The sequence below is a fragment of the Zerene cesonia genome, chromosome 8 (assembly GCF_012273895.1).
Source record: "Zerene cesonia ecotype Mississippi chromosome 8, Zerene_cesonia_1.1, whole genome shotgun sequence".
NCBI classification, from domain to species: Eukaryota; Metazoa; Arthropoda; class Insecta; order Lepidoptera; family Pieridae; genus Zerene; species Zerene cesonia.
In genome coordinates, this window is record NC_052109.1 from 5,130,255 (window position 1) to 5,153,535 (window position 23,281).

At 31.6% G+C, this 23,281-nt stretch overlaps 5 protein-coding genes across 10 annotated transcripts in view; 4 read left to right on the top strand and 1 right to left on the bottom strand.

Moving 5' to 3' along the window:
- LOC119828632 (MAR-binding filament-like protein 1-1) overlaps positions 1 to 6,077 on the top strand; it is a 15,402-nt gene extending 9,325 nt beyond the window's left edge. For 5 of the 6 annotated variants that reach the window (XM_038350859.1, XM_038350865.1, XM_038350862.1 and 2 more), the window contains 6 exons: positions 603 to 707; positions 1,190 to 1,633; positions 1,895 to 2,011; positions 3,472 to 3,567; positions 3,694 to 3,756; positions 3,972 to 6,077. In XM_038350859.1, coding sequence (XP_038206787.1) covers positions 603 to 707; positions 1,190 to 1,633; positions 1,895 to 2,011; positions 3,472 to 3,567; positions 3,694 to 3,756; positions 3,972 to 3,992 — 846 coding nt within the window. In that variant the 3' untranslated portion in view covers positions 3,993 to 6,077. The remainder of the gene's footprint in view (positions 1 to 602; positions 708 to 1,189; positions 1,634 to 1,894; positions 2,012 to 3,471; positions 3,568 to 3,693; positions 3,757 to 3,971) is intronic. The other variant, XM_038350864.1, reaches the window with a different exon arrangement.
- Positions 1 to 23,281, top strand: part of LOC119828724 — a 79,404-nt gene that overhangs the window by 18,102 nt on the left and 38,021 nt on the right. The window lies entirely within an intron of this gene.
- Positions 7,480 to 8,038, top strand: LOC119828650 (NTF2-related export protein-like). The gene has a single exon (XM_038350887.1). The coding sequence runs from the start codon at positions 7,582 to 7,584 to the stop codon at positions 7,996 to 7,998; it is 417 nt and encodes a 138-aa protein (XP_038206815.1). The 5' UTR covers positions 7,480 to 7,581; the 3' UTR covers positions 7,999 to 8,038.
- Positions 8,037 to 10,721, bottom strand: LOC119828648 (lipopolysaccharide-induced tumor necrosis factor-alpha factor homolog). The gene is made up of 3 exons (XM_038350884.1): positions 10,089 to 10,721; positions 8,325 to 9,653; positions 8,037 to 8,248 (listed from the first exon to the last, which is right to left on the bottom strand). The coding sequence occupies exons 1-2, from the start codon at positions 10,496 to 10,498 to the stop codon at positions 9,539 to 9,541; spliced, it is 525 nt and encodes a 174-aa protein (XP_038206812.1). The 5' UTR covers positions 10,499 to 10,721; the 3' UTR covers positions 8,037 to 8,248; positions 8,325 to 9,538.
- Positions 12,304 to 23,281, top strand: part of LOC119828634 (venom carboxylesterase-6-like) — a 15,469-nt gene continuing 4,491 nt past the window's right edge. The window contains exons 1-8 of the mRNA XM_038350867.1: positions 12,304 to 12,496; positions 15,960 to 16,226; positions 18,863 to 19,101; positions 19,384 to 19,578; positions 20,099 to 20,294; positions 21,306 to 21,440; positions 21,786 to 21,921; positions 22,496 to 22,729. Of these exons, the coding sequence (XP_038206795.1) occupies positions 16,101 to 16,226; positions 18,863 to 19,101; positions 19,384 to 19,578; positions 20,099 to 20,294; positions 21,306 to 21,440; positions 21,786 to 21,921; positions 22,496 to 22,729 (1,261 nt within the window). The 5' untranslated portion in view covers positions 12,304 to 12,496; positions 15,960 to 16,100. The remainder of the gene's footprint in view (positions 12,497 to 15,959; positions 16,227 to 18,862; positions 19,102 to 19,383; positions 19,579 to 20,098; positions 20,295 to 21,305; positions 21,441 to 21,785; positions 21,922 to 22,495; positions 22,730 to 23,281) is intronic.

Here is a 23,281-nt window from a genome sequence, read left to right on the forward strand (position 1 = left end):
AGATAAAGAGGGTATTCTGATATTTTTTTTTATTTCTACTGTCCTAAATATAGGACAGTAGGCTTATCTGGGTTAATATAAAAAAATTTACGAAGCTTAAAATATAAGATTTATAGGACAAACACATGACATCAGGTTTACACACTTACATATTATGGTAATGAAGTCTTATTCACACACACACTCATAGCAATTTTCTTTTATTCTCAACATACCGAATGACGACAGCTATTATTTTAGTCGCAGCTGTGCAAATAAAATATTTATGGATAGTGTTCTTGCATGAACTATTATTACCTGATAATATTTGTCGAAATATGTAGTTACTTTATCATTAATCGAACTAAAACTTATTATTCATGTTAACTTTTAAAAATGTTTATGGATTGTCATTTCGTAAATCTATCGCCGATTTGGAATGTTCCTTCGTTCTTCTTTTAGAAAATACACTCTTTAAAACATAATGTCAATTCATATAATGCATTTCACACAGTTTTATTGCACTTATTCACAATATGACATGCTTATTACATTCTGTTGTTAGCAATAATATTACTTACACAGCTAACTTTCAACTAATTTGTTTGACTCGAATCACTCAGGAGTTGCGAACTAAAAACTGGAAAGTAATGGAGGCTTTACAAAGCGCTGAAAGATCGCTGCAGGCTAAAGCGTCCAGCGCGTTGCCGGCCCAAGACACGGTCTCTGTAAGTGTCGTATGTAATTATAGCCTACAACGTGTTTATTTTTGATTTCCATTATGTTTTCGATGTGGGGTTTTCATTTGATTTCATGAACATGTCCTTTATTACCCAGCGTTTATATAAAACCTTTAATCCTATCCTTGTAATATGTGAAATCGATGTTTAACGTTTACGATGTTAATACGTCTGTTATTATCTAATAGACATACGATTGGTTTGACTAACATAATAATTATCAGACATATGTATTAAGTACTGATGGTTGAAATTTCCTTGAAATCAAAAGTAACAGGTTGTATTAAAAGCACTATCTTCTTCGTATTAAGCTCTTTGGCCGGCTTCGCTTTGCATATACCTCATTCATAGAATGTTAGAGCATATTACATAGTTATATACATGTTTAGCATATTTCCTGTTTAGATGCTAAATAAATTCAATGTTATCTAATGGATTAAATGTTTGTTGATTATATAATTTGTTAACAGGAAGCAAAAACGAAGGCTGATGAAACAAATTACAATGAAGTAATAAATGTCCTGCGCGCCATGTGTCCCGCAGCAGTTCCTGCAAACTCTTCCGGCTCTGAATGGATCAAAACGTTCGCCGATAATATCAAAAACGAGTTACAAAAGAAAGAAGCCGAAAAGGCATCCTTCGAAAAGTTACTAAAGGAAAAGCTATTAGAAAAAGAAAATGAAAAGAAACAGCTCGAGAGTGAGATGCAAAATAAACTTTTACAAAAAGAGAATGAGAGGAAGAAATTAGAGAGTGAGGTGCAGAAAAAGTTACAAGAGACTGAAATTGTAAGAAAGCAGTTAGCGGACAGTTCGCAAAAGGCGCCCGCCGATGCGAGACTCGGCGAATTAGCCGCGCAAAACGAGCATTTACAGGCCTTAGTTGATAAATACAAGAGAATTATTGATGATACGGTAGGTAGACACAATAAATATTGTTATATCAAACGATATTGAATAGTACTTCTTTCTCTTCATACAAGCTGACTTCAATTGAGGATCTCATCCTGTATCGAAATACGATAATTTTCTAATTATTTTTATTTTATCATCAAAACGGTGCTTAATTTTTACCACCCCTTGAGGTTGATTCCGCATAAAAAATACATTATAAATTAAAATCATAAATCGAATCTATTTTTAATGATAGTTATTAAAATAAAACATAATTTACAGGAGGGTGTATTAAGCCGGTTGCAACAGAACGTGGCCATAGAGGAGAGCCGTTGGGCGCAGCAACTCGCCGACAAGCAGAAGGAGCTGGACGACCTGAAGCACAGGACTCTTTCACAGGTATTCATTTACTTATTACTCTTGATATTATATCGCTTATTTTAAATAAGTTATTTATTATGTATGCATCAATTTGGGCCTTATATATAATTTTTTCCTATCAAATATAGCTATAGTCTGCATATGATTGCCGAGTTCAAATGGTCCAGCAGTTTTATTGTTTGGTTTAATTAGATACATTACAAACATATAGAATCGTAAATTTTCAGTTACTCACTCCTTTGGAAAAGCGAGAATAAAGGTCGAAAAAGGTCAAAATGGGCATATTTTACTCGGTTCATATAAAGTACATAAAAACACCAATAATAATTGATTTATAGTTGTATAGATCTTCCTGATTAATTTTGATTATTAATACTCTTTTATTTTGTTGTTAAGATTTTCCCATGGTTTACAAGAATGCGACCATCACCATTCTATTTCAGATATAATTAATGGCACAATTAACCAAATTATTGTTTGTATACGCCGCTAGTCAAACGCTCTAACAAAATGCCCAATGACCTTTACGTTACGACGCAATTTTTTTATTTATACATTTACTAGCTGCACCCGGCAAACGCAGTTCTGCCTTACTCTTATCGTTTAGTGGTATGAAAAATAGATGTTAGCCGATTCTCAGACCTACCCAAAATGCTTACCAAATTCTGAGGAATCGGTCAAGCCGTTTCGGAGGAGTATAGAGACTAACATTGTGACACGAGAATTTTATATATAAGATTTGCCTTTATAAAAATGACTTTTCATGTAGGACCCAGTGGCGTTTGCATACTCCTGTATAGAAAAGTCATTACCTACAATCGTAGAAGAGGTACATTTCAATTGACTTAATCGTTTCTTAGTGCCGTCTTCACGTGGTTTTCTTGGCATATTATTGTTTTGTGTATCTCAATTAAAAATAAAGCCGCAGTCCGAAAACATTTTATACTTTTTCACGTTTTGAGCATCGGACAAAAAAAGGATTTATGCTTAAGACATTGTACAAGTTATATGGGCTGGGTTAAAAAAGATTGTATAACTTATATATGTAACTGCAGTTGCAGGTAAAAATAAAGTTTTTATCATTGAAACCTTTTGTAATAAATAAAACGTTACATATTACAAAATAAACATACAAGTGGTTTTCAAAATCAAATAATGTTAAATTTAAATTACCTTTTAATAAAAAACTTATCAATGTAGTGGGTTTTAACATTCATTACACAAATAGTTCCCATCCTCACTTTTTGCACTATTTTTGTTACATATTTTATTATTCTGGTGATATTTGTGTGTTGTTGCAAAGTGGTATTTGGAAATGTCATCTCTTTGTGCGTTTTTTAACTGTGTGTGAGTTATCGCATTGGTGCCGGAGGATTTCTTTATTATAACTATCTGAACGGAAAAAGTATCAATATAAGAATTCAATAGTCAATACATACAACATACAATATTATTATAATTTATTTTTGTTTTAATAGATGCAGAACAAAATTGATCAACTGCAGAGTGAATTGCAAAAATCACAGTTTAAGAGCCGCAATGTCACGTTTGCTGAGGCAGAACGACTTACAGAGGTTTGTGATACGATATCTAAGCTATTCTTCAAAATTCCCTTTTTATTACATATTCAAAATCTCACATCTGTTCTCAATGTTTATAGTAAAAAGATAACATACCAAAATATTCATTAATGATTACAGGAAAAACTGATATCTAGTCTCTCAGATAAACATGAAATCGACGTTCACAACGGTCCATTAAAGGTAATTTATTACTAATTAAAGTCCTCTTAAAAACATTAAAACTATTCTGTACTAAAAAAAATCATTAAATATTTATAACTTAAAGACAATAAAAATTAATTCAAATCAATGCTGTAGAAAATCTAGTATTTTTGTGTATCATGCTTAAATATTGCATAAAGTATTATATTAGATTTTTGGTGAAAATAAAATTCACAAATAATCTGAAATTACAGGCATCTCTGGGAGAGAAATAACGAATAGAAAATTCACCACAAACAAGAATATTTGTACGCGATCGTTGCAAGCGTTCGGTGCGCTCGCACGAGTGCAGGTAACGTATCGGACACTTGATATACACTGCCGCTGCCAACTTGTTAAAATTTTCTAACAGAATTGTCTTAGCAAATTTATATTGACTTTTGGCAAACATTCGAGCTCCTTAGTTAACTTTTCCCACGTTATTTAAATACATACATTCTAAATAACATTTAGCATCACTCTCAACGCCATGTAGAATTGATAAGTGAGATTACAATTTCGTGCTTATTTCTGTTACATTGTATGATAATTATTGTGTATATAAAATCCATTTAATTCTAAGGTAAATATGCGAATTTTCATAGTGTACTGAACATTGTTTGCGAACACCCTCAGTTTTGTTATTGACATTCATACTAGATAATTTTGCTCAGAGCTAAATTAATTGAATTTTTATATAATTTGAAATGTTGAGTAGTGATATGAAATATAAAAGACATTTGTAAATGTAGAACTTAATTGTTTTACAGTTGTTGCTTAGGGAATTATTTGAAATTGTATCTTTTTTAATGTCAAATGGATTTTTTTTATATGTGATGATTTTTGGCGCAATATTGTATACGACTTAGTTTTTTTAATAATTTTTGGTTGATATCGAAATTTATTTGTGTTAATTTATACGCTGAGGTCATTGTTTCAATTTGACCACAAAGATGACGAAATTTATATTTTCATGAAAGTGGAACTGTGATTTAAATTACTAGTTACTTTATGTTGTAGCAGACACTGAGATACAAAACTTACTTCCTATTAGCACTACCGATACTGTTAGTGTTTGGCTCTTCAAGTATGAACATACTTTGATGATGTAAAGTTAAGTAAGTAAAGTGGTTTATATTATTTAGACTAAATAAAAATTGACTAATTAGATGCGTAAAAATTATTAAGGCTCTCCCATACATAAGGTTGATCTAACCCGGTTTTTTTATACATACGGATTCTAAATCAAACACAGAACCATGAATTACAAAATTTGTTCATTCATTGTTCATATTTGTCGGGTCTCTTAATATATTCTAGTATGTGAGAGCCTTTATAATATAGACTTGTTTATTGTGTGAAATTAGATTTAGACGAAAATTATTGATCGCCTACGCAGTCTTCTCGGTGATACAAGTGCAAATTGATATAAAAAATAACTCGTCCTTAACTTTGATTTATATCGTATTTTTACCATTTCGATATAAAACACTTAATCATAATTAACAACTTTCAGAACAGATCCCTGTGTTTACATTTAATTTATTCTATATTATGCAATATTTTCAAAAAAAAGCAATTATTTAGATGTTTCATTTTTTATTATTTAAAATTATAAGTTATTCCGAATTTAATGAAACGCGTGTTTGGACAATTTTAGGGAGTGTTATTTATTTTTAAAGATTTATTTATAGCTTTTGTACTAGTGCATAATCATTTTTCAGTGCCTTAGAATAAGATTTGAATTTGATAAGTCGACTGTTTTATTTTCCTTTAATGTAATAATAAAATTATAAAATGCATGTTAACATTAAGTTTAATAGTTAATGCCATTTTTATTACGCTGATATATTTGAACTATTTAAACACGAAATAACATTTAAAGGGTAAATGAACATATTTTAAGTTTTTATTGCTCCATTTACATTTAATCTGCTTTAACCTTGCTTTATAAATGACATCGATACACTCTAAATTTATTAAGATCTATACAGTAATTAATGAAATAGCCAGCCTTAAAATTTAGCACATTATTTTGAGGGGCAGATTATTCACGAAAGGCATTGTATTTCTATTCATAAATAGACCAAAGCCTCTCAATGCCTAATCAATGAATCTAATGAAATCTTCCTGTTTCATATAACTAATTAGTGTTTCAATAGTGCAGTATATCATGAATTACTGTGTCAAATGTCCAGAATTGAAATATTTAAAACTAGACATAATGTTTAAACTTAATGATTTATGATATAATAAGAGGGGTCATATAAAGCTCGTAATTTTTAGATAAAGATATAATCAAATAAAATATTTCTACAACTTGTATTTGTTTTTATTTTCTAAATAAATATAACTTTTATTTTTTAAATAAGTAGAGGATATTTGTTTGTACGTCTAAACGTTGTTACAACTATAAATGAATAAAATCTTGTAATAGTGCAAAATCTCATTGCTCGATTGAGCTCGATCGATCAGGTATCTGTTTGTTCGTGAAACTGATTTTAAATGTTCTGCAATAGATTAACGATAGGAGTAGCAATTAATAAAAATTTTAACCAAATTAGGCTCAATATTTTATTTATGATTAAAACCCAGCTACTGGCAACATTGCGTGTTTTAGAAATAGCGCATGTCGAAATGTTCTACTTTCAGCCCAAGGAGCGACATCATTTATGATTTACAAAATATGTTTGAGATTGAGGAGGCTGCAGCGTTTTAAATTTCGTACTTAATAAAGAACATACATCGTGTATTGCTCTAGTACACATTGATATTTCCTGATATATAGTTGTTTTTTATTCCTATGAGTAGGTACTCAGGTTAGTAATAAAGATTTTTATTTATTTAAAAAAGGAGGAACACTGACGTTCATTCCTTTTTTTTTTGGTTGTATTACATGCATATTCCTATAGCATAATTGACACCGCTATTTATGAACTAACCGTACATCTAAAATTTTGAGTTTGCTGGTATTTACGTGAACCAAGTAATAATATGTTTCTATCACTTCTTTGTTATTGGCAACAGAGTAAGTAATATGTTAATAGCATAAAGACGATATACTGTTAACTAGATTGTGCACTATGGCACAAAAATCCATTCGATTGAGGGCTTCCAGCAGTAGTATGGTGGTAGTGTGTCTTTTTCTAATGACGTGACTATGGCCAAACAAAATAAGGGACATATTGATTGGAAAATGAAATATCCTGATAGGTGTTATACTGATGCTACACTGCCATATTGTATGCAAAAATAAACTAAAACAATGTGTATATACATTACCGTAATATTTCTAAATGCACTGTTATTTTAATTTCTATCTCGCGATATTGTAATTGCTTGCAAGTTAATGCATTATTTAGATTAAAAAATTTAAACACTTCAATTAAAATTATCATAAGATTATGCATGTATAATATTATGACGATGTTTAAAATCTTACGTTGACATAGTTATTTTTTTGACCTTATGTTAAATCAACATGATAATACCACAAACATACTTACACCAACCATATCAAACTTATCACACAACGTTCATTTTCTTTGGAGGTTCAAAACGGTTTCTGATTAAAATGAACAATTCATGGTTACCCAGTATTGGTTTTTAATCTATGTACAGTACTGAATAGAGGTACTCCACTAATGTGTAGGTAAATGTTTCGGAATCTGTGACTTGTGTTGACTATTAATATATAATAAATAGTTCTTAATCTGTGATATAAATTGTCACTGTCAAATGTCAAAAATAAATATTGTAAACTGTTTGCAAAATCAAATAAAAGATCTCAAACTGCCTACTGAAACTAGTAGCAAATAAAAAATAATGGCCACGGAAGTTGCCGTTAAAAAAGTTGACAATGCTTGTGAAACTGCAGAAGAATTTACAAAATTATTTTATAAACAACTTGATAATAGTAGACACCTAACCTCCAAGTTGTACCTTGATACAGGTTTGTTAGTATGGAACGGAAATGGAATCAATGGAAACACTAAGATCCAGAAATTTTTATTAGAGTTACCGCCGAGTAATCATTACGTAAAGACTCTAGATGCTCAACCTGTGTCCGAAAACTTTATGCCTAATAATTTGACATACCTTATTCAAGCCTGTGGTGATGTCACATATCAGAATGAAGAAGAAAGGAAACCATTTCAACAAACTTTCTTAATTGTTGCCGTGGATGGAAAGTGGAAAATTGCATCAGACTGCTACAGATTACAAGTACCCTATAGTAATTAAAATTAAAGATGTTTGAACGAAATAAAGTAATACAAATACCTTTTTTATTTATTTTTATTTGTGATTAATTAAGCTTAATTAATAATGTGGACTTAAACATAAATTAATTTAAGGTGGCAATACTTAAAATTATGTTTAAAACTTAGAGGCAGGACCCAAATAGTAATTACAATGTGAACAGTAATGTTCTGGTTTTTTAAATGTCTTTAATGTGTAAGGTAAAGCAGCAAGGCAACATAACATACACCACCTGTGAAACAAAAATATGGTTTTAATCATTTGGATTAAATATTTTTTTCTTACAAGACAATAGATAGTAAACTTACATGGTTAGTCCACAAATGAAACCAGCTATCATGTGTGTCTTCTGAGAATTTGCAAAAACCACATTTGTCATAGACCTTTTATGGCAGCTAGGACAATCAATAAGAACTGGTTCATCTTTTAAAGACTGTTGCACAATAATAGTTTGATGTATGACAGGTTGATTAGTTATCACTCGCCCATACAATGTATCCACAGGTGTATATGGAGGTGGGGGCTCTACATTTCCAATTTGATCTTGGTTTTCTTCAACTGCTTCGTGCCTATTTTCTATGGTCCTCTCATTTCTGTTGCTCATTTTTTAAATACATTTAAATAAAACTTGCTTCAATATTGATCAGTCACACTTCAAGTTGATAACATGTTATCAGTAAGTCATAGATGCTTTTATCTAATCAAGTTTAATGTACAAATAACAGATAAAGCATAATAACATGCTTGTATTATTCATAAAATGGCCATTTAATAATATACACAGGTAAATAAAATAAAAATTGCATCTACATTTTATTTGTGAGACATAAAAACTTTTTACAATTCTGGGACAAAACTATTACTAAAAAAAAATCAGAAGACTAAAAGATAATAAATAAACCCTTGGAGGTAAAATCATAAGACTCAAAACAGAAAAAATACATTAATCATACATCATATAAAGAATAAAACAATTTTTAATAAATGTTCAAATAATGTATTGTATTTAGCACAATATCCAACTCTGACACAAGTGTTGTTGAATTTGATTATATATCACAGTTCATCCAATCACCATTATATCAAATATATTTATAAGCATATAGATGGAATGCAAATTCAGATACATCAATAACTAGGTGATTGTAATAAGACCAAAAAAGCGCTGATTGTTAAATTAATAAAATAGTACCATATAGCATGTGAATTTATATCAGAAAATATTTAAACACATGCATATTTGATATTTATTCAGTGTATTTTGGAATATATAAAATATGACCTAAAAAAATACTCCATTATTTCATTTAATAGAAAAGTGATTAAAGCAAAAGCTTCCTAAGACTAAATGATTATTTATACAAGTTCTCTAATTTTATAGTTATGTTTGTGTGCTATAAACAACAATAATATAATAGCAACTTTTTAATTTTTTAACCTTCAATGTTTGAAAATGGCACCTTAGATATTTGCACTTCCAGACTGTTATATAACAGGTATCTTACAACTCCTCTTCATTCTTTTAACATTTGTTACTCTTTCCAATAAATGTACTGCAGTTTGGGCAATAATGCTCAGCATCTTTAAATGTATCAAAGCAATACGGAACAAGACCCAGACAACATAGAGAGCAAGCCCTGAAAAGTAATACACAAAATTAGCACATTTTTTTTAATACATATTTTGTTGTAAAAATCAATTGTCACAACATGGGACCCCAGATGACAAAACATCTTTACCGATGTGTTGTTCTCAATAAAGTTGTTGTAAAGAGTTTTGACTGTATATATAAACGCTAGACTATATAAATAATGTAATTAATATTTAAATCATGTATAAACATCAAATGTATGTTAAGATATTCTCAAAATAATTATCCATATTTAAAAAAAACTAAGAATAAAAAAGAGAAATTTTTAAAGAAAAATAAGTTGATCACAAGGCATGATCCAAACCCGCATCTTATTGTAAACCCTTTTTATCAAATTCTTTCTATTATTTAAAAATTTCTCATTTATAAAGCATTTCAATCCTATATTTTTATTATTTATTAAAAATGTTCAGTTACTCACATAGTGATAATGCATACAGATCCAGCTACTAAATGTGTGTGCCAGGCCGTGGTGTATGTTACTCTAGTAGTTACAACCTTTCCACAATTGTAACAGGTTACTGTAGTAGGCTCAGAACCGACTGCCGCAGGGATCACCACTCCTACAGGCACTGACATACCTGCTGGAGACGGCATGTCCCCTGCTTGAGGCTGGGTTATATTCACAGCTGGAGGATGAGGGTATACACCAGGCGCAGTAAATGACTTCGGAAACTGAGAGCCCGCTGGATAAGCACCTGTCGGTACCACAAATCCATATGGCGGATTACCCACTACCGCTGAATATGGAGGTGGAAGATCATCTGGAGCAGTTGGGGCTATCGTAGGTACTGTAGTAGCTATCGGTATATTTGGATCTTGAGTAGCCATCTTGATGTTTACACTTTGAGACGTGAAAATTTAACAATAAAGCCAAACTTAAATGTTTCTACGATGAAGTTTTCTATGTTACTCGATTCTATGTTACTAAGAATTATTGATCAAATCACAGCATTGAATATAAGAGAACTTTAAAAAAATTTATAATCATAATAAATCAAATATTGTTCGAAAATCAGAATAGCAATTACAGTCAATGTCAAGATTCGACAATGACAATATTACGTGTCAAAATTGTACTGACTAGTGAATGCCACAGAGTAAGTAGATAAAGTGTAATCGCATTGAACGAGTGAGCATCCTAAATTAAGAAGCAAGGATGGTTTCAGGCTGACTCAATCATTTAGAAGCCTAATTAACTTATAAAAACGCATTTATGAAGGAGTAATAGCATTAAGTTACCCACTTCAAATTTTACCTATATTAATAACTAAACTTGACTTTTAAAACTATTTCAATATTTCTTTTGCTTATACTTTTTCGTAGGATAGTATTTTGCTTTTGTATAAACGGTGTCACAAGATTTTTAATACGAATACGATCTTGAATCCATTCGTAGATAAATTCTTCACCCATTGGTTCTAAATCACTCATAATGTCCATTTTCTGATTCAGTACCTAAATTTAAAACAATGTGATCAGAAGCCTCTAATTTCCTAAATTGCTATTAAATTTAGAAACTAAATTAAATAACAATTAGCACACGATGGTTTATGACTGACTGAATCATTTAGATTTTAGAAACCTAATTAAACAAAACCTTATATTATAGTTAAATACTTGACTTTTATAAATAGCTCTACATATTTAGTAATAAACGTATAACTTTGTGGCGAGCAGTGACTATATAGTTTACTAGCTGTACGCCCCGGCTTCGCCAAAGATACGTATTATATGGCCTATGTCACTCAGTGAAGTCGTAGCCTCATAATTGTGAATTTTTTTTTAAATCAGTTCAGAGGTTGTTGCTTAGAACGGCCTCGTAAAGGTATATGTAACAGCCCTTGCTGGCTACGTACATTTAAATTGTTAATAGTGAGCAGGGACAGACGATCAATAAAAAACTTATGAAGTTTATGTACTTTATTGCAAGTCGAACAATAAGCGGATTTAACAATTAAATTTTTTATATATATTTCTATATATTTATAGTTATACCTATGTCGAGCCCAGTTCGGAACGAAATGGGCCAGCTCGCACCAGGGAAGAACCACACTCCCACAGAAGACCGGCGTGAAATAGTAGCATGCTACTGTGTTTCATCCTGGGGGCCTTTCCTTTATTGCTCCCTATATCAATGCACCATATTAATGTGACAATGTAGATTTATGCTTATCAAAGATCAGTGACAATATTGTATTGTATGTATGTTCATAAGTATATCTCATTATCCTGATAAGGACCATCAAGATTAAATAAGAGCAATAGCAATTTTTAAGTTTTTTCTGTATTTTTATTATATTCTAGTTTATTCTATTCTATTATATACACTTGCGCGAGAATCAGTGTCACAAGGAGCTATAAAAATTATAATGCTTCCCCTTCGATCAATAGGTGCGAATTAAGATAAATATCGTACTGGTTGATTTTCAACCAAGAATATTACGATAATAAGAAATGTTTTTTTCAATTTTATGTTAAAAATATTTCTAGGGAGAAATTTTCAGCTAAACCGGGATATTATGCAGTGGGTAGTGTAATGTAAATTTGCGCCGGTGATCTCTTTGAGATGTTGTATGATATTGGATAATAGACTGGTCTGTGGTGGGTGGTGTTGGGTAACCACTTGGCCGACCTGTCGCTTTAGTTAACTCGGTGCAGTATTACGTACGGCTCGCGCGCGCTGTTGCTCACCGTGCCCATTCAAATAACATACACACGAGCAATCTTACTTTTATTAATGAAAGTTAACAGTGACAACGACATTTTATAAGAAAAAGAGTTAATGAGTTGATAATCTTTCGCATTATAGTGGAGCTGAAATATTGCGTAGGTTCTTGTTTATTCACTAATCAAATTATGTAATTAGTAACTAACCTACATTCCTCATTTGTTCCTTAATGAATAAGATTATATTCTGCTTCTAAAATAGTTTTTTAAAGCTATATTAATTATTTTCTAATGACGATATTTTTTTACCTTATAAAATAACCAACAAGCTAAAGGCTAAGCTAATAATAATAGGCTTTTTGGGTTACCGTAGCTGTTGCCGAAGCGGATGGCACTATCGACTTCTTAGGAATAGAAACAATATTCAATAATTTATTATGTTTATAGTATGTTCTATGTACGCTCGATATAATCTGAAACTTTGACTATTATTTAATAAGATTTTTTTGTTAACTGCATTTTCCTTATAAATTGTAAGGAAATAGTCAGTAATAGTGTGGTGGTAATATATAAATAAAATATAAGCTACCTTCAGTAATTTGAGTAGGTTGTAGGTGTAAGTTTTAGATCAGTACGTACCGCTAGATTAATTTATCTATATATATTTATTTAAAAAAGTATGATTGCTTAAAAGTTCAAACATTATTACTTCTTGCAATTAAATGTTAATTCTTACTTATTTATAGGTATGTTGCGAAAATGAGAACATTCTATGAGACAAGCTGGGCATGAAATGTTTTGGTAAAAAATATTATTGACATAATAAGTTAGTATTTTCCTAATGTCATATTCTTGTTATTACCAGTATGAATATGATATTGACTTTGATAGCGGTTATATGAGAGAGAAGGCAACGGAAGAGACGTGTTACCTGGTGGTAGGTGCCCACAATGCCAGGGACAATGCAGCGTGTTGTTGATTTAAAAGTAACTAGGATATATTACATTTGAGGGTCCGATTATAATGATGACTAAAAACTTCAGAGTTACCGAATCACAAACCTGAGATGCAAATATTAAAGTGACGTTAAAAAGAGAACCTAAGTTATATGATTATGATATTATTTAAACTGTATTTAGGCTAAGGTCCCAATGGATCAATCAATCGTGCGTAATTCGTAATTTGTAAAAGAGAAAATCTTTCATTGACAACCGACTTCAAGAAAAAGGTAGTTATAAATTTGATTTTTTTTTCTTTTTGTGTTTCTAACATAGCTTTTTACTGGGTAAACCGTTGGACCCTCCCATGTAGTCCCATTTAAATTTGGCCTAGTTCTGACAATTTTTAGGCGGTTTAGTTTTTCGTTTACCGACTCACATATTATTCTCACGATGGTTTTAATAGTATTGGCACAGACTGCCCTGTATCGATACAAGTTTAGGTACCTTCTGCATGCTGCAATATTGCCGTCGTACAAAAAAGTAAAAAGTATCTACTATTATAAAACGATCTTTACATGTCGTAATTTGTGCAGCTATGTCAATAGTTTCTTGCATATGAGAATTGTTCAGGGTCATTTTGCGAAATTTAACAGTTACCATTAATGTTACAATCAAATCATTAGAGATTACTTATGAAAAATAATTCATTGGTCAAAACGGTCATGGCTAATTCGATTATATTGTTGCATGCGCAATGGTCAAATCATATAAAAGCATCCCGCAAGTTTTTGCAATCTGCATTTTTTGACACTAAAGACGTTTTAAACCGACTTCAAAAATGGAGTTTAACAAATTGACCGTATTTTTTTCTGTGTTTGTAACCTCATTACTTTTTGCTGGGTGAATCGACTTTTATGATTCCCACGCGTGCCTAGATAAATTTTGTCTAGATCTGACAAAATCTCGAAACTGTAAAGATACATCTTGAGGAAATCGACATGCCCACGAATGAAAAAGTTCGACGACATGTGACATCTGCTAATCAACACTTTGCCGGCGGGGTGGATTATGGGCTGAACCCTTTTAGGAGACTTGTGTCCCTGTACGCTCCCTATCGTGGGAACATATGTAGCTTGCCGATGAAAAACGTAAATGATAAAAACATCATTTTTTGGCCAATGTCAGTAAGAGGAGATAGCACATTCGGCACGAATTGGGCCAGCTCGCACCGGGGAAGTACTCTGTGAATTTACATGGGCGGTAGTGATCGTTTACCATCAGGCGGACCACAAGCTCAGTTGCCCGCTATGATGTAAAATAAAACAACCGTCCAAAATGTACCCTTGATTATCAAAAACCCCATATCTTATAGCGAAGTATAAGTACGATAGGTATCACCATTATAGTCCTATCGTACACGCTGTATTTGATTCATTATTATTAATTATTTGATTAAATAAATTAAAAAACTTTAGCACCCATTGTAGAGCCCGCTTAAACTAGGTAATAATTTATTATCCCCATGCAGAAATCTATACTCCTGTACATGCATGTACCATGTTACTATCTGTAGCTTGTACTCCAATAATTATATTATATAATCAATTGATTGATGCTCCCGATTTCGTTGAACCTAATTGACATACAGTGCGACTTAAGAGTAGTATCTCATTTTGCCATTCTCATACAAAAACATCGAGAATCACGGTTGAATAAACTCTAAGTGCACACAAGGACATTATATAATAAAGAAATTGATATAACTAGATTTATGTTACAACTGAGTAACGAACGAACAAAGAGGAAGGTTATATATTATACAGTAGACGGTGAAATTGCAGTGTGCTTTCAAACTGTATTGTACAGGGATGTAATTTTCATATGACGTAACGATCAAAGATATCAACTGACTTTACGTAAACTTTTCGAGGCTTTGTATGGGTTAGGTAACGCTATTGTATATAATCTTGATTTATCATGGTTTAAATTGAATAATAATTAAGATACTCTAAAGTACTTATTACCAATATATAGATCGTAATCCCGATTGCAGAAATATATCTAGTAAGAGTTCGTAAGAAAATTCATTAATTGAAACATACAGGTATAAATTGAATTTATACAAAATCGTTTTAAAGCTCTAATCAGACTTTCTAGAACGCTTCGCTTTATGACGCAGCGTTGAACTCTTATGTATTGACGACACGATAATCGACTAAAATTCGTGATGTTGTAATAAAAAATCCGCGTGGAATCCGCCATGCAATCTTTTTCCCCGATATACGCATACTTACTATTTAATTTCATTTGTTTACAAATATAAGTTTTTTTTTTATTTGGATATAATCGTGAACATAATGCAAGCGGCCGGTTTCAAACACACAGATGGTGAAAGTGACTTGAATAAATATCGAGAACGAATACAGGCCGCTAAGCCTTTTGCTTAAATAAATTGTACTCTATAAAATGTTTCCAAATGTACAACAACATTACTGTAACAAACTTGAGTAATCCAATACCTAGTCAATCAGAAAAAAAAGAAACGAATAAATAACTAAATATGACGACAATTTTTAAATTTTTAACGGTATGAAATGTATTGTTACATATTTTATAAAGAAACAAACCTAAACAAAAAAACAAATCTAATGTAATATTAAAACAGATAAGTTTTATTTCAGGCGTCATTCGACCGAGCGCTGCATAACAGAAAATACGTAAGCGACTGCATAGGTATTGTTCAACAAAATTAAAACGGGAAACAAAAATTAACAATATGTGAATAACTCGATGTGGATTAGACTGAAAGGACAATAGTGAAAATGCGTGTCCGGTGGCTCGCGTTGGTTCTGTGTGTGTGTTCTCTGGAGTTGGGGAGCGATGCCCTGCCTCCCGCCGCCCTAGGAGATGTCGTCATTAATGCCGCTAGCAGCCTCAACTCCATGAAGGTAAGGTATTTGCTTTTTTCTACCCCTCCGTACGGAGCATATCGTCCATTAGACATAACTTCCGATGAACGCGTAATATATTCTTAATAATTGTCGGAATATATATAATATGACTAAATCCCAATGCGTATATACGATATTTTTAATCAAATTGATGGTACATTTTTTGATTTTTAACATAATATCAAAGATAATACAGAATGTATTAGGAATTTATGTTCTGTCGAAACTAATATGGGGTAATTTGAATGTAAAATTTTACTCGCGTGTAGAAAAAAAGAGGTCGTTGTGGAAGCACGAAACAAAATCTCCATTTTTCTCACGCCTATAGAATCACAGCTAAAAATTACAGGAACGTTTAGAATGATACCACGTGGGATTGCGTTACTTGCGAGGGCACATTGTTTCACAGAGCAATATAATCTGTCTTGTTAGGCAACCACGTATATAAGTAAACCATTTGTATACAGAAGACGCACTTCTTTTTAAATGTGATGTAATTCAAATTGATGAGTTTTCATACTGACTCTATAGAGAAATTGTTGAAAAAAATTATTATCTATACTACGTACATACTTAAGTTAATTATACCACTGTTTTAAGATACTGTCCTGTGTCTTAACAAGCTTAAAAGTGGTTTGCATTCGTTTTCCTTTTTGCCTATTAGTAATAATCCCTGACAGCTATAGTAGGTACATATATTTAAAAATTTCTTGAGTTAATAAACTTAAATTATAGCTGTAAAAAAATAAGGCACCTAACTACGATATGAATTATTTTTGAAAAGTATATACGACAAAAACAAAACTATAAAATTATACATGTGCTTTAAGCAACTCATCATAAATTGATAATTATAATCATTTATAAAGAGCTATACTTTGTCACCTAAACCTTTAGAAATCCAACTGGATGAAACGTGAATAATGAATAAAATCATTATTTCACTTCTTGTGGATCATTATTCAATGACGATTTACGTACGTTATGATGAACTGCTAAATATATCGTAATCTGGTGTCACAAAATTAAACAAATATATCAATACAATCAAAATTGATGATTTGATCAACGATCGACTATAAAAAGTATAAAAATCACAATAAATAGGTTTATACCGATTACTTTCTACAATTATTTTACGTCATACCTAACGCTTAAAATTTCGTCTCATTAACTCGATATAATGAAATGAAAATACTTAGTTGTACACCATAAATTATACAATTTCAAGAGATAGAAGGTAACTTAAAATGTACAGAGGGCGGTCTTATCGCTATAAGCAATTTCTCCCAGACAGATGTAATGTAATATGAAATATTAAACTATCTCTCGTTTGCTTCAACACCTGATTACTTATTAAAAATGGATGACATAAATCGACTGAATGTTCTACAAAGAAAATATGATCATATAATTACATGGTGTCGTCAGTCGTGGAATATCTTATATCGTTTTGCTAAGGTTTGCTCATATTTATGTCATGTCGTATGTAATAATGAATGCTTGTTGCAAAACGTTTATTAATGTATATTATGTTAAAAATTAAAAATGATTTACAGTGTGTAGAAATAAAATAACATACAGTAAGTTAGTATTTACTTAATATGTTGATTCTTAAACATCATCATCAAGTGATTTGATAGGATTTTGTGGTTGTTAATATTGTGATTTACAAAAGCTATTGAGTATTCATTTCATAATCAAGCAAAAAAATCGCTACTTTGCTTACTACGCTTCGTAAATATTACAAACGAATACTTACTTCGTAAATATACAAATAAATAACAATTTATTATTTAAATTACTTAGAGGAGATAGATTTATTACTTATAAGCTTGCTTTTGTGAAAAAAGTCATTGTAATAAATCAAAGTTTAGTTTAATAAAATTCAGTTTTTTAAATAATATATTATAACATTTTAAGTACCACTTTTAAAGTCCGTAATGAAAAGTACAACGACAAGTAAGGAAAACAACATTACGTAAATGATTCAAAATTATATATTATTACAGTTTATGGACCGTATGATTATCATATAAGTTTATGTAGAACTTTTTATAAGGCGTGTTTGACGGTTGAACACGAAATTTTTAAAAGCACAAATGTTACAGTTTTTTTTAATTGCAAATGTATTGAGAAAAATAACTCCAGCTATCGTTTAAAACTTTTCGAAACTCATTATTTATCAGAGGAGTATTGTATCTGTATTTGATATATTTATGGAAAGTTTTTCCTGTAAGAATTTGTCAAATAAGTTGATTATCAACAACCAATTTATTTTTGAGCATAATATTATCATAATTTTCAGAACATGTTTAAAAAAATATTTTGTAAATACAAATATAATAACTATAGGCTGTGACCGGACAGATAGACGGCTTGATTAGCGCCTAGAGCCTAGCGCTTCACTTAGAGTAGCTTTATAAACGAATGATTGAGAATGTGCAAGGCCGAACTTGAACATGCTAAACGCCCAGCTAGACGCGAAGCGCACAGTATGGCTCATCATGAACATTCTCAATCGTTCGTTTTCCTAAGTTATTCGCTAGGTTCTAGGCGCTAAGCATTCCTGTTGCAAAATTTCATTTTTGCTTCACGTATTTTAAAGATTAAGTCTTTTGTAAATTGTTTAGGTAACAGGAGCATGGAGGCGACTATCAAGTACAGTAAGCGAGTCTGTTGGGCTGAAACATGCTCTTCGAAGACTACAGAATGTACCCCAGCGGGCAGCCCGTCTGGTGCATGCATTGGTTGACCGAATGAGGGTCGGCGGAGGACCTGTAGTGACCACCCGACTTGGCTCCTTACGAGGGCGTCGCGTTGTCGCAAGGACAAGTGCGCAAACTCCGTATTATAGCTTTAAAGGCATTAGGTAATTATTTATTTCTATATATATCTGAGATTTTAATCTCTTGATTGATTATTTCGAAGAGATTGTTCATAAATTGTGTTTCAATATATCTTATAATATAAATAAAAAGACACAAAGAATGAAAAAATACACGTTGGTTTATTCACGTGAAAATATTTTTGCTACAAAAGTAAACTCTATAGACAAAAATCACCCTAAGAAGAAATTCTGACACATGTTAATTTTAAACAGTATTCATATTATGTAATTTACTACCTTTATATAATATCACTTTTAAATCAGGTACGCACAATCCCCTCGAGGATCCTTAAGGTTCCGACCCCCAGCGCCGCTGGAGCCCTGGTCAGGCATTCGAGACGCTCTGGAAGAGGGCGCAGTTTGCCCTCACAGGTTCATGTTGTTCGACACCTATAAGGGAGACGAGGACTGTCTCTTCCTTAATGTATACACGCCGGCCTTACCCGACATGCTAACAGGGTATGTCAACTTTAATATTTGTCTTGTATTAATTTATTATTTGAAACTGAAAATGTTAAATAAATTTAATTATAAATACAAGGTTTAAAGTTTTCGAATTGGTAGATAGTTTAACAAAATATAATAAATAAAACTTTCTATAGAAAAAAAAAATATATACAATTAGTTTGTACAATAATTACATAAATGCAAATTTTCCTAACAGACTCTCTCCGTGTTATTACAGAAAGTTGCAAAAGATGTTAAAGAGAAATTAATCTAGGCTATCTTGGCTCATCATATATCTAGTTTTGATATTATATGGCTAGAATATCTAGCGATGTAATATTAAAACTATGAAAGGAAGTAGTTAGCTTAAAATGACTTCCATATGACATCGGAAATCATTACATAATGTCTACAGTATTCAACGACCCCGGCTTTATATCGCAATGCAATATAATGCAGAATGCAGAATAAGTGCTTTTTCCTTTAAATTTTATTGATACTGGTAGTTAAGAGTAATTGTTTATCGCTTTAGATACAACCCGAAGCTAGCGGTAATGGTATGGATTCATGGTGGAGCATTTGCAGTGGGATCAGGAAATGCTTTCTTGTACGGACCTGATCATTTAGTTGGCGCAGGCGTGGTTCTTGTTACCCTTAATTACAGGCTTGGAGCTCTTGGTTTTCTGAGCTTGGAAAACGAAGAAGTCTCTGGAAACATGGGGTTAAAGGTAATACTTTGATTTTTACAAAAATAAATAATAATGCTTGACCTCTTTGATAAATAAAGTAACGTAAACAAAAGTTCCTCACATTTTCAACCTATTATGATGTTTCATTGCATAAAATTAAAAATACAATTAAAAATATCTCATTAACGATTTATTTCTAATCTCAAAGTTTCAAGTTAAAACATATGCAAGAACCAACTACCCATAAAATTAAAAACGCCTCATTGTATAAAATTCATACGCAATAGAATGCGGCCAAGCGCGAGAGAAAAAAAAATGTAGAGTTTGCTTGTTTGCTCAAGGGAACTACTGAATTACTTCACCGTTGGATTTCTACGTGATTCCTGTACTCATAAATAAAAAAATCCAATGTTTGAAAGTATTGTCAGAATGCCAAAAAGTGTCAATTAAAATTCTTAATGATAAATCAAAAATCATTTGCTATCAGGGATATTTGAGCAAGTGGTGAAACCAGCCCGTCATTTATGAATCCTCAAACACATAAATTCAAACATGCTTAAAACACATTATAATATAAGTCATATCGTGCATCGCTTTACCTACTGCACTAATACTAAAATATCAATGTTATGTTTAAACAGCAACAAAAACCTGTGGGCTTTCGTACATAAGTTATTCATAACGACGTATTTTCTTGAGGTACATGAATCAGTTTGGATTACTAAATAGGTACTTTTGGTATCTTCAACTGACGTCATCTCAACTTTCCCTTTCCAAAACATAAGTATATGCTTTATACATATATTGTTTTTACATAATACGAGAACAAGTATACTGTTTTAATTGTTCGATGCAGAGATATAAAATAGAGTAATGATCGGATCAAAAATATTATGGGAAAAATCGGCGTTTATTTTACTGATTACCTAAGTAAAGCCTTGGGTTCCAGTTAGTTAATAAGCGATTAATTCTAGATGTGATGTGAATGAAACAATCTTTACACTAAAACCTCACATATACAATTTAGAAAACATAAATGTTATTTTCTAGGACCAAGTAATGGCTTTGAAGTGGGTTCAAGATAATATCGAATATTTTGGAGGCGACCCCACTCGGGTCACTATTTTTGGAGAATCAGCCGGCGCTGCGTCCGTTCATATGCATATGTTATCTCCCGCATCACAGGTAACTTTAAATTAATTATGAAAAAACTTTTTTAATTTTTATAGTTACTTGAAATTTTATCCATGTAAGGGGATCATTAACTCTGATTTCATAATACCTTCAAGTAACAGTTAAAAATAAAGAACTAAAATATTATCAACTACTGTATCGAGAACCAAGGCACCTAATATTAATAGTAAAAAAAAAATTCAGGTAGTGACATAATTGATTTCCAACCCAGGATAAATAATACATATATAATTTGAGCAATCGGCAAATATGTGGCTATTTATTACAGGTCATAATCCAAAAGAACCACGTTATGAAATAAAATGTTTCTAAATCATAATTTATTATTCAATCTAGGGACTATTTCACGGTGCAATAGCGCAAAGTGGTGTGGCGATATCGCCGTGGGCCCTGGCCAGGGAACCTAAGAGACGTGCCTTTGAGCTTGGTCGAGAACTTGGGATCGATACCAATAATACTGCTGAACTATTAGGTAAGGTGAAACTTTTGCTGGAACCTATAATTTTTGTATTTTTCATTTAAATCTCAATTTTGCATTTACTGGAGACAACTAGTTATTATTAATTATGTACCTACTAAATTTTTCCAGATGAGTAATCTACGAGTTATTTAATAACGTTATTCGCGCGATTAACACAAAAACCACCAAATAATATTATGTAAATTATGCTTAAGCATGCAAACCTTTAACGTAAAATAAAATATTTAATATATACCTACTTACATATGAATAAGAATGTGTTGTTGTTGCACAGCAATTTTTTACCGCCGTAGCAAGGCTACTTACATGCTATAAACATAAAATTTAAAGATGCCTTTTGTGTTCATATCCATAAAAATGAATATGTTAATTAAAACATTATATAAGAATTTTAACCATGCATTTTATTGAAAGACGACCTTTTAGGCACAAGGTTATCGACAAAAAACGATAAATTTATTACAAATAAATACAATTTAAAAAATGGCTATTACACATTGTAACAATTTTTTTGTAATTATATGGAATATGCATATATAACGTAACAAATCAACATTATTTGTAGGCTATTTACGCGCCACGCCAAGCGAGTTGCTAGTAAAAGCAGGAGCTCGGTTATCTGCTGCTCCGGGTAAAACGGCAGACCTGCACAACACAGTAGCTCTGCCCTTTTTACCAACGGTGGAGCCCGATTTGCCGGGGGCTTTCTTCACTAAGATGCCAAAGGACTCCCTGCCAGGCGCGGACGTACCGCTGCTCACTGGTTATAATGCTGAAGAAGGAATTATTCTATTTCGACGTGAGTATAGTGCACTAATTAATTATCTGCCAACCCCAACTCGGCCGGCTCTGTGGCTGTGGCTCTGTGATTGGAGTTCTGTACTGGGAACAAATATGGGCTGATGATTTACAGTGTATTAATTAGTCTTTTTTTAACAGTCTATCGGTCAGAATATAAAAAGCGTTCTTCTTTAAATTTAACGGATAGTGGCTACTAACCAGTTACCTGTTTTTAGCAATATATAATATATGTTTGGAATGGGCTAAAAGCACATTAAAAGCCTAAGTACATGAATGTTACGCAATGGAAATTTCTTATTTTTCAAAACCTGTGATGTAGATGAAAAGATAAATATTTAAATTTAATAATTTGCTAATTGTCTTATTTGTCCAAAAAGGATATTTTTGATAATAACATCATGTCGGTAAAATTCAGCATGATATAATTAATATGTAATAACAAATTCAAAATGACATGTTTTATTATATAATATATACACCTATACTCTTATGGATAATACATTGTGTCATCACTTACAGGTATGTGATAAAAAAAAGTTAAGATACAGAG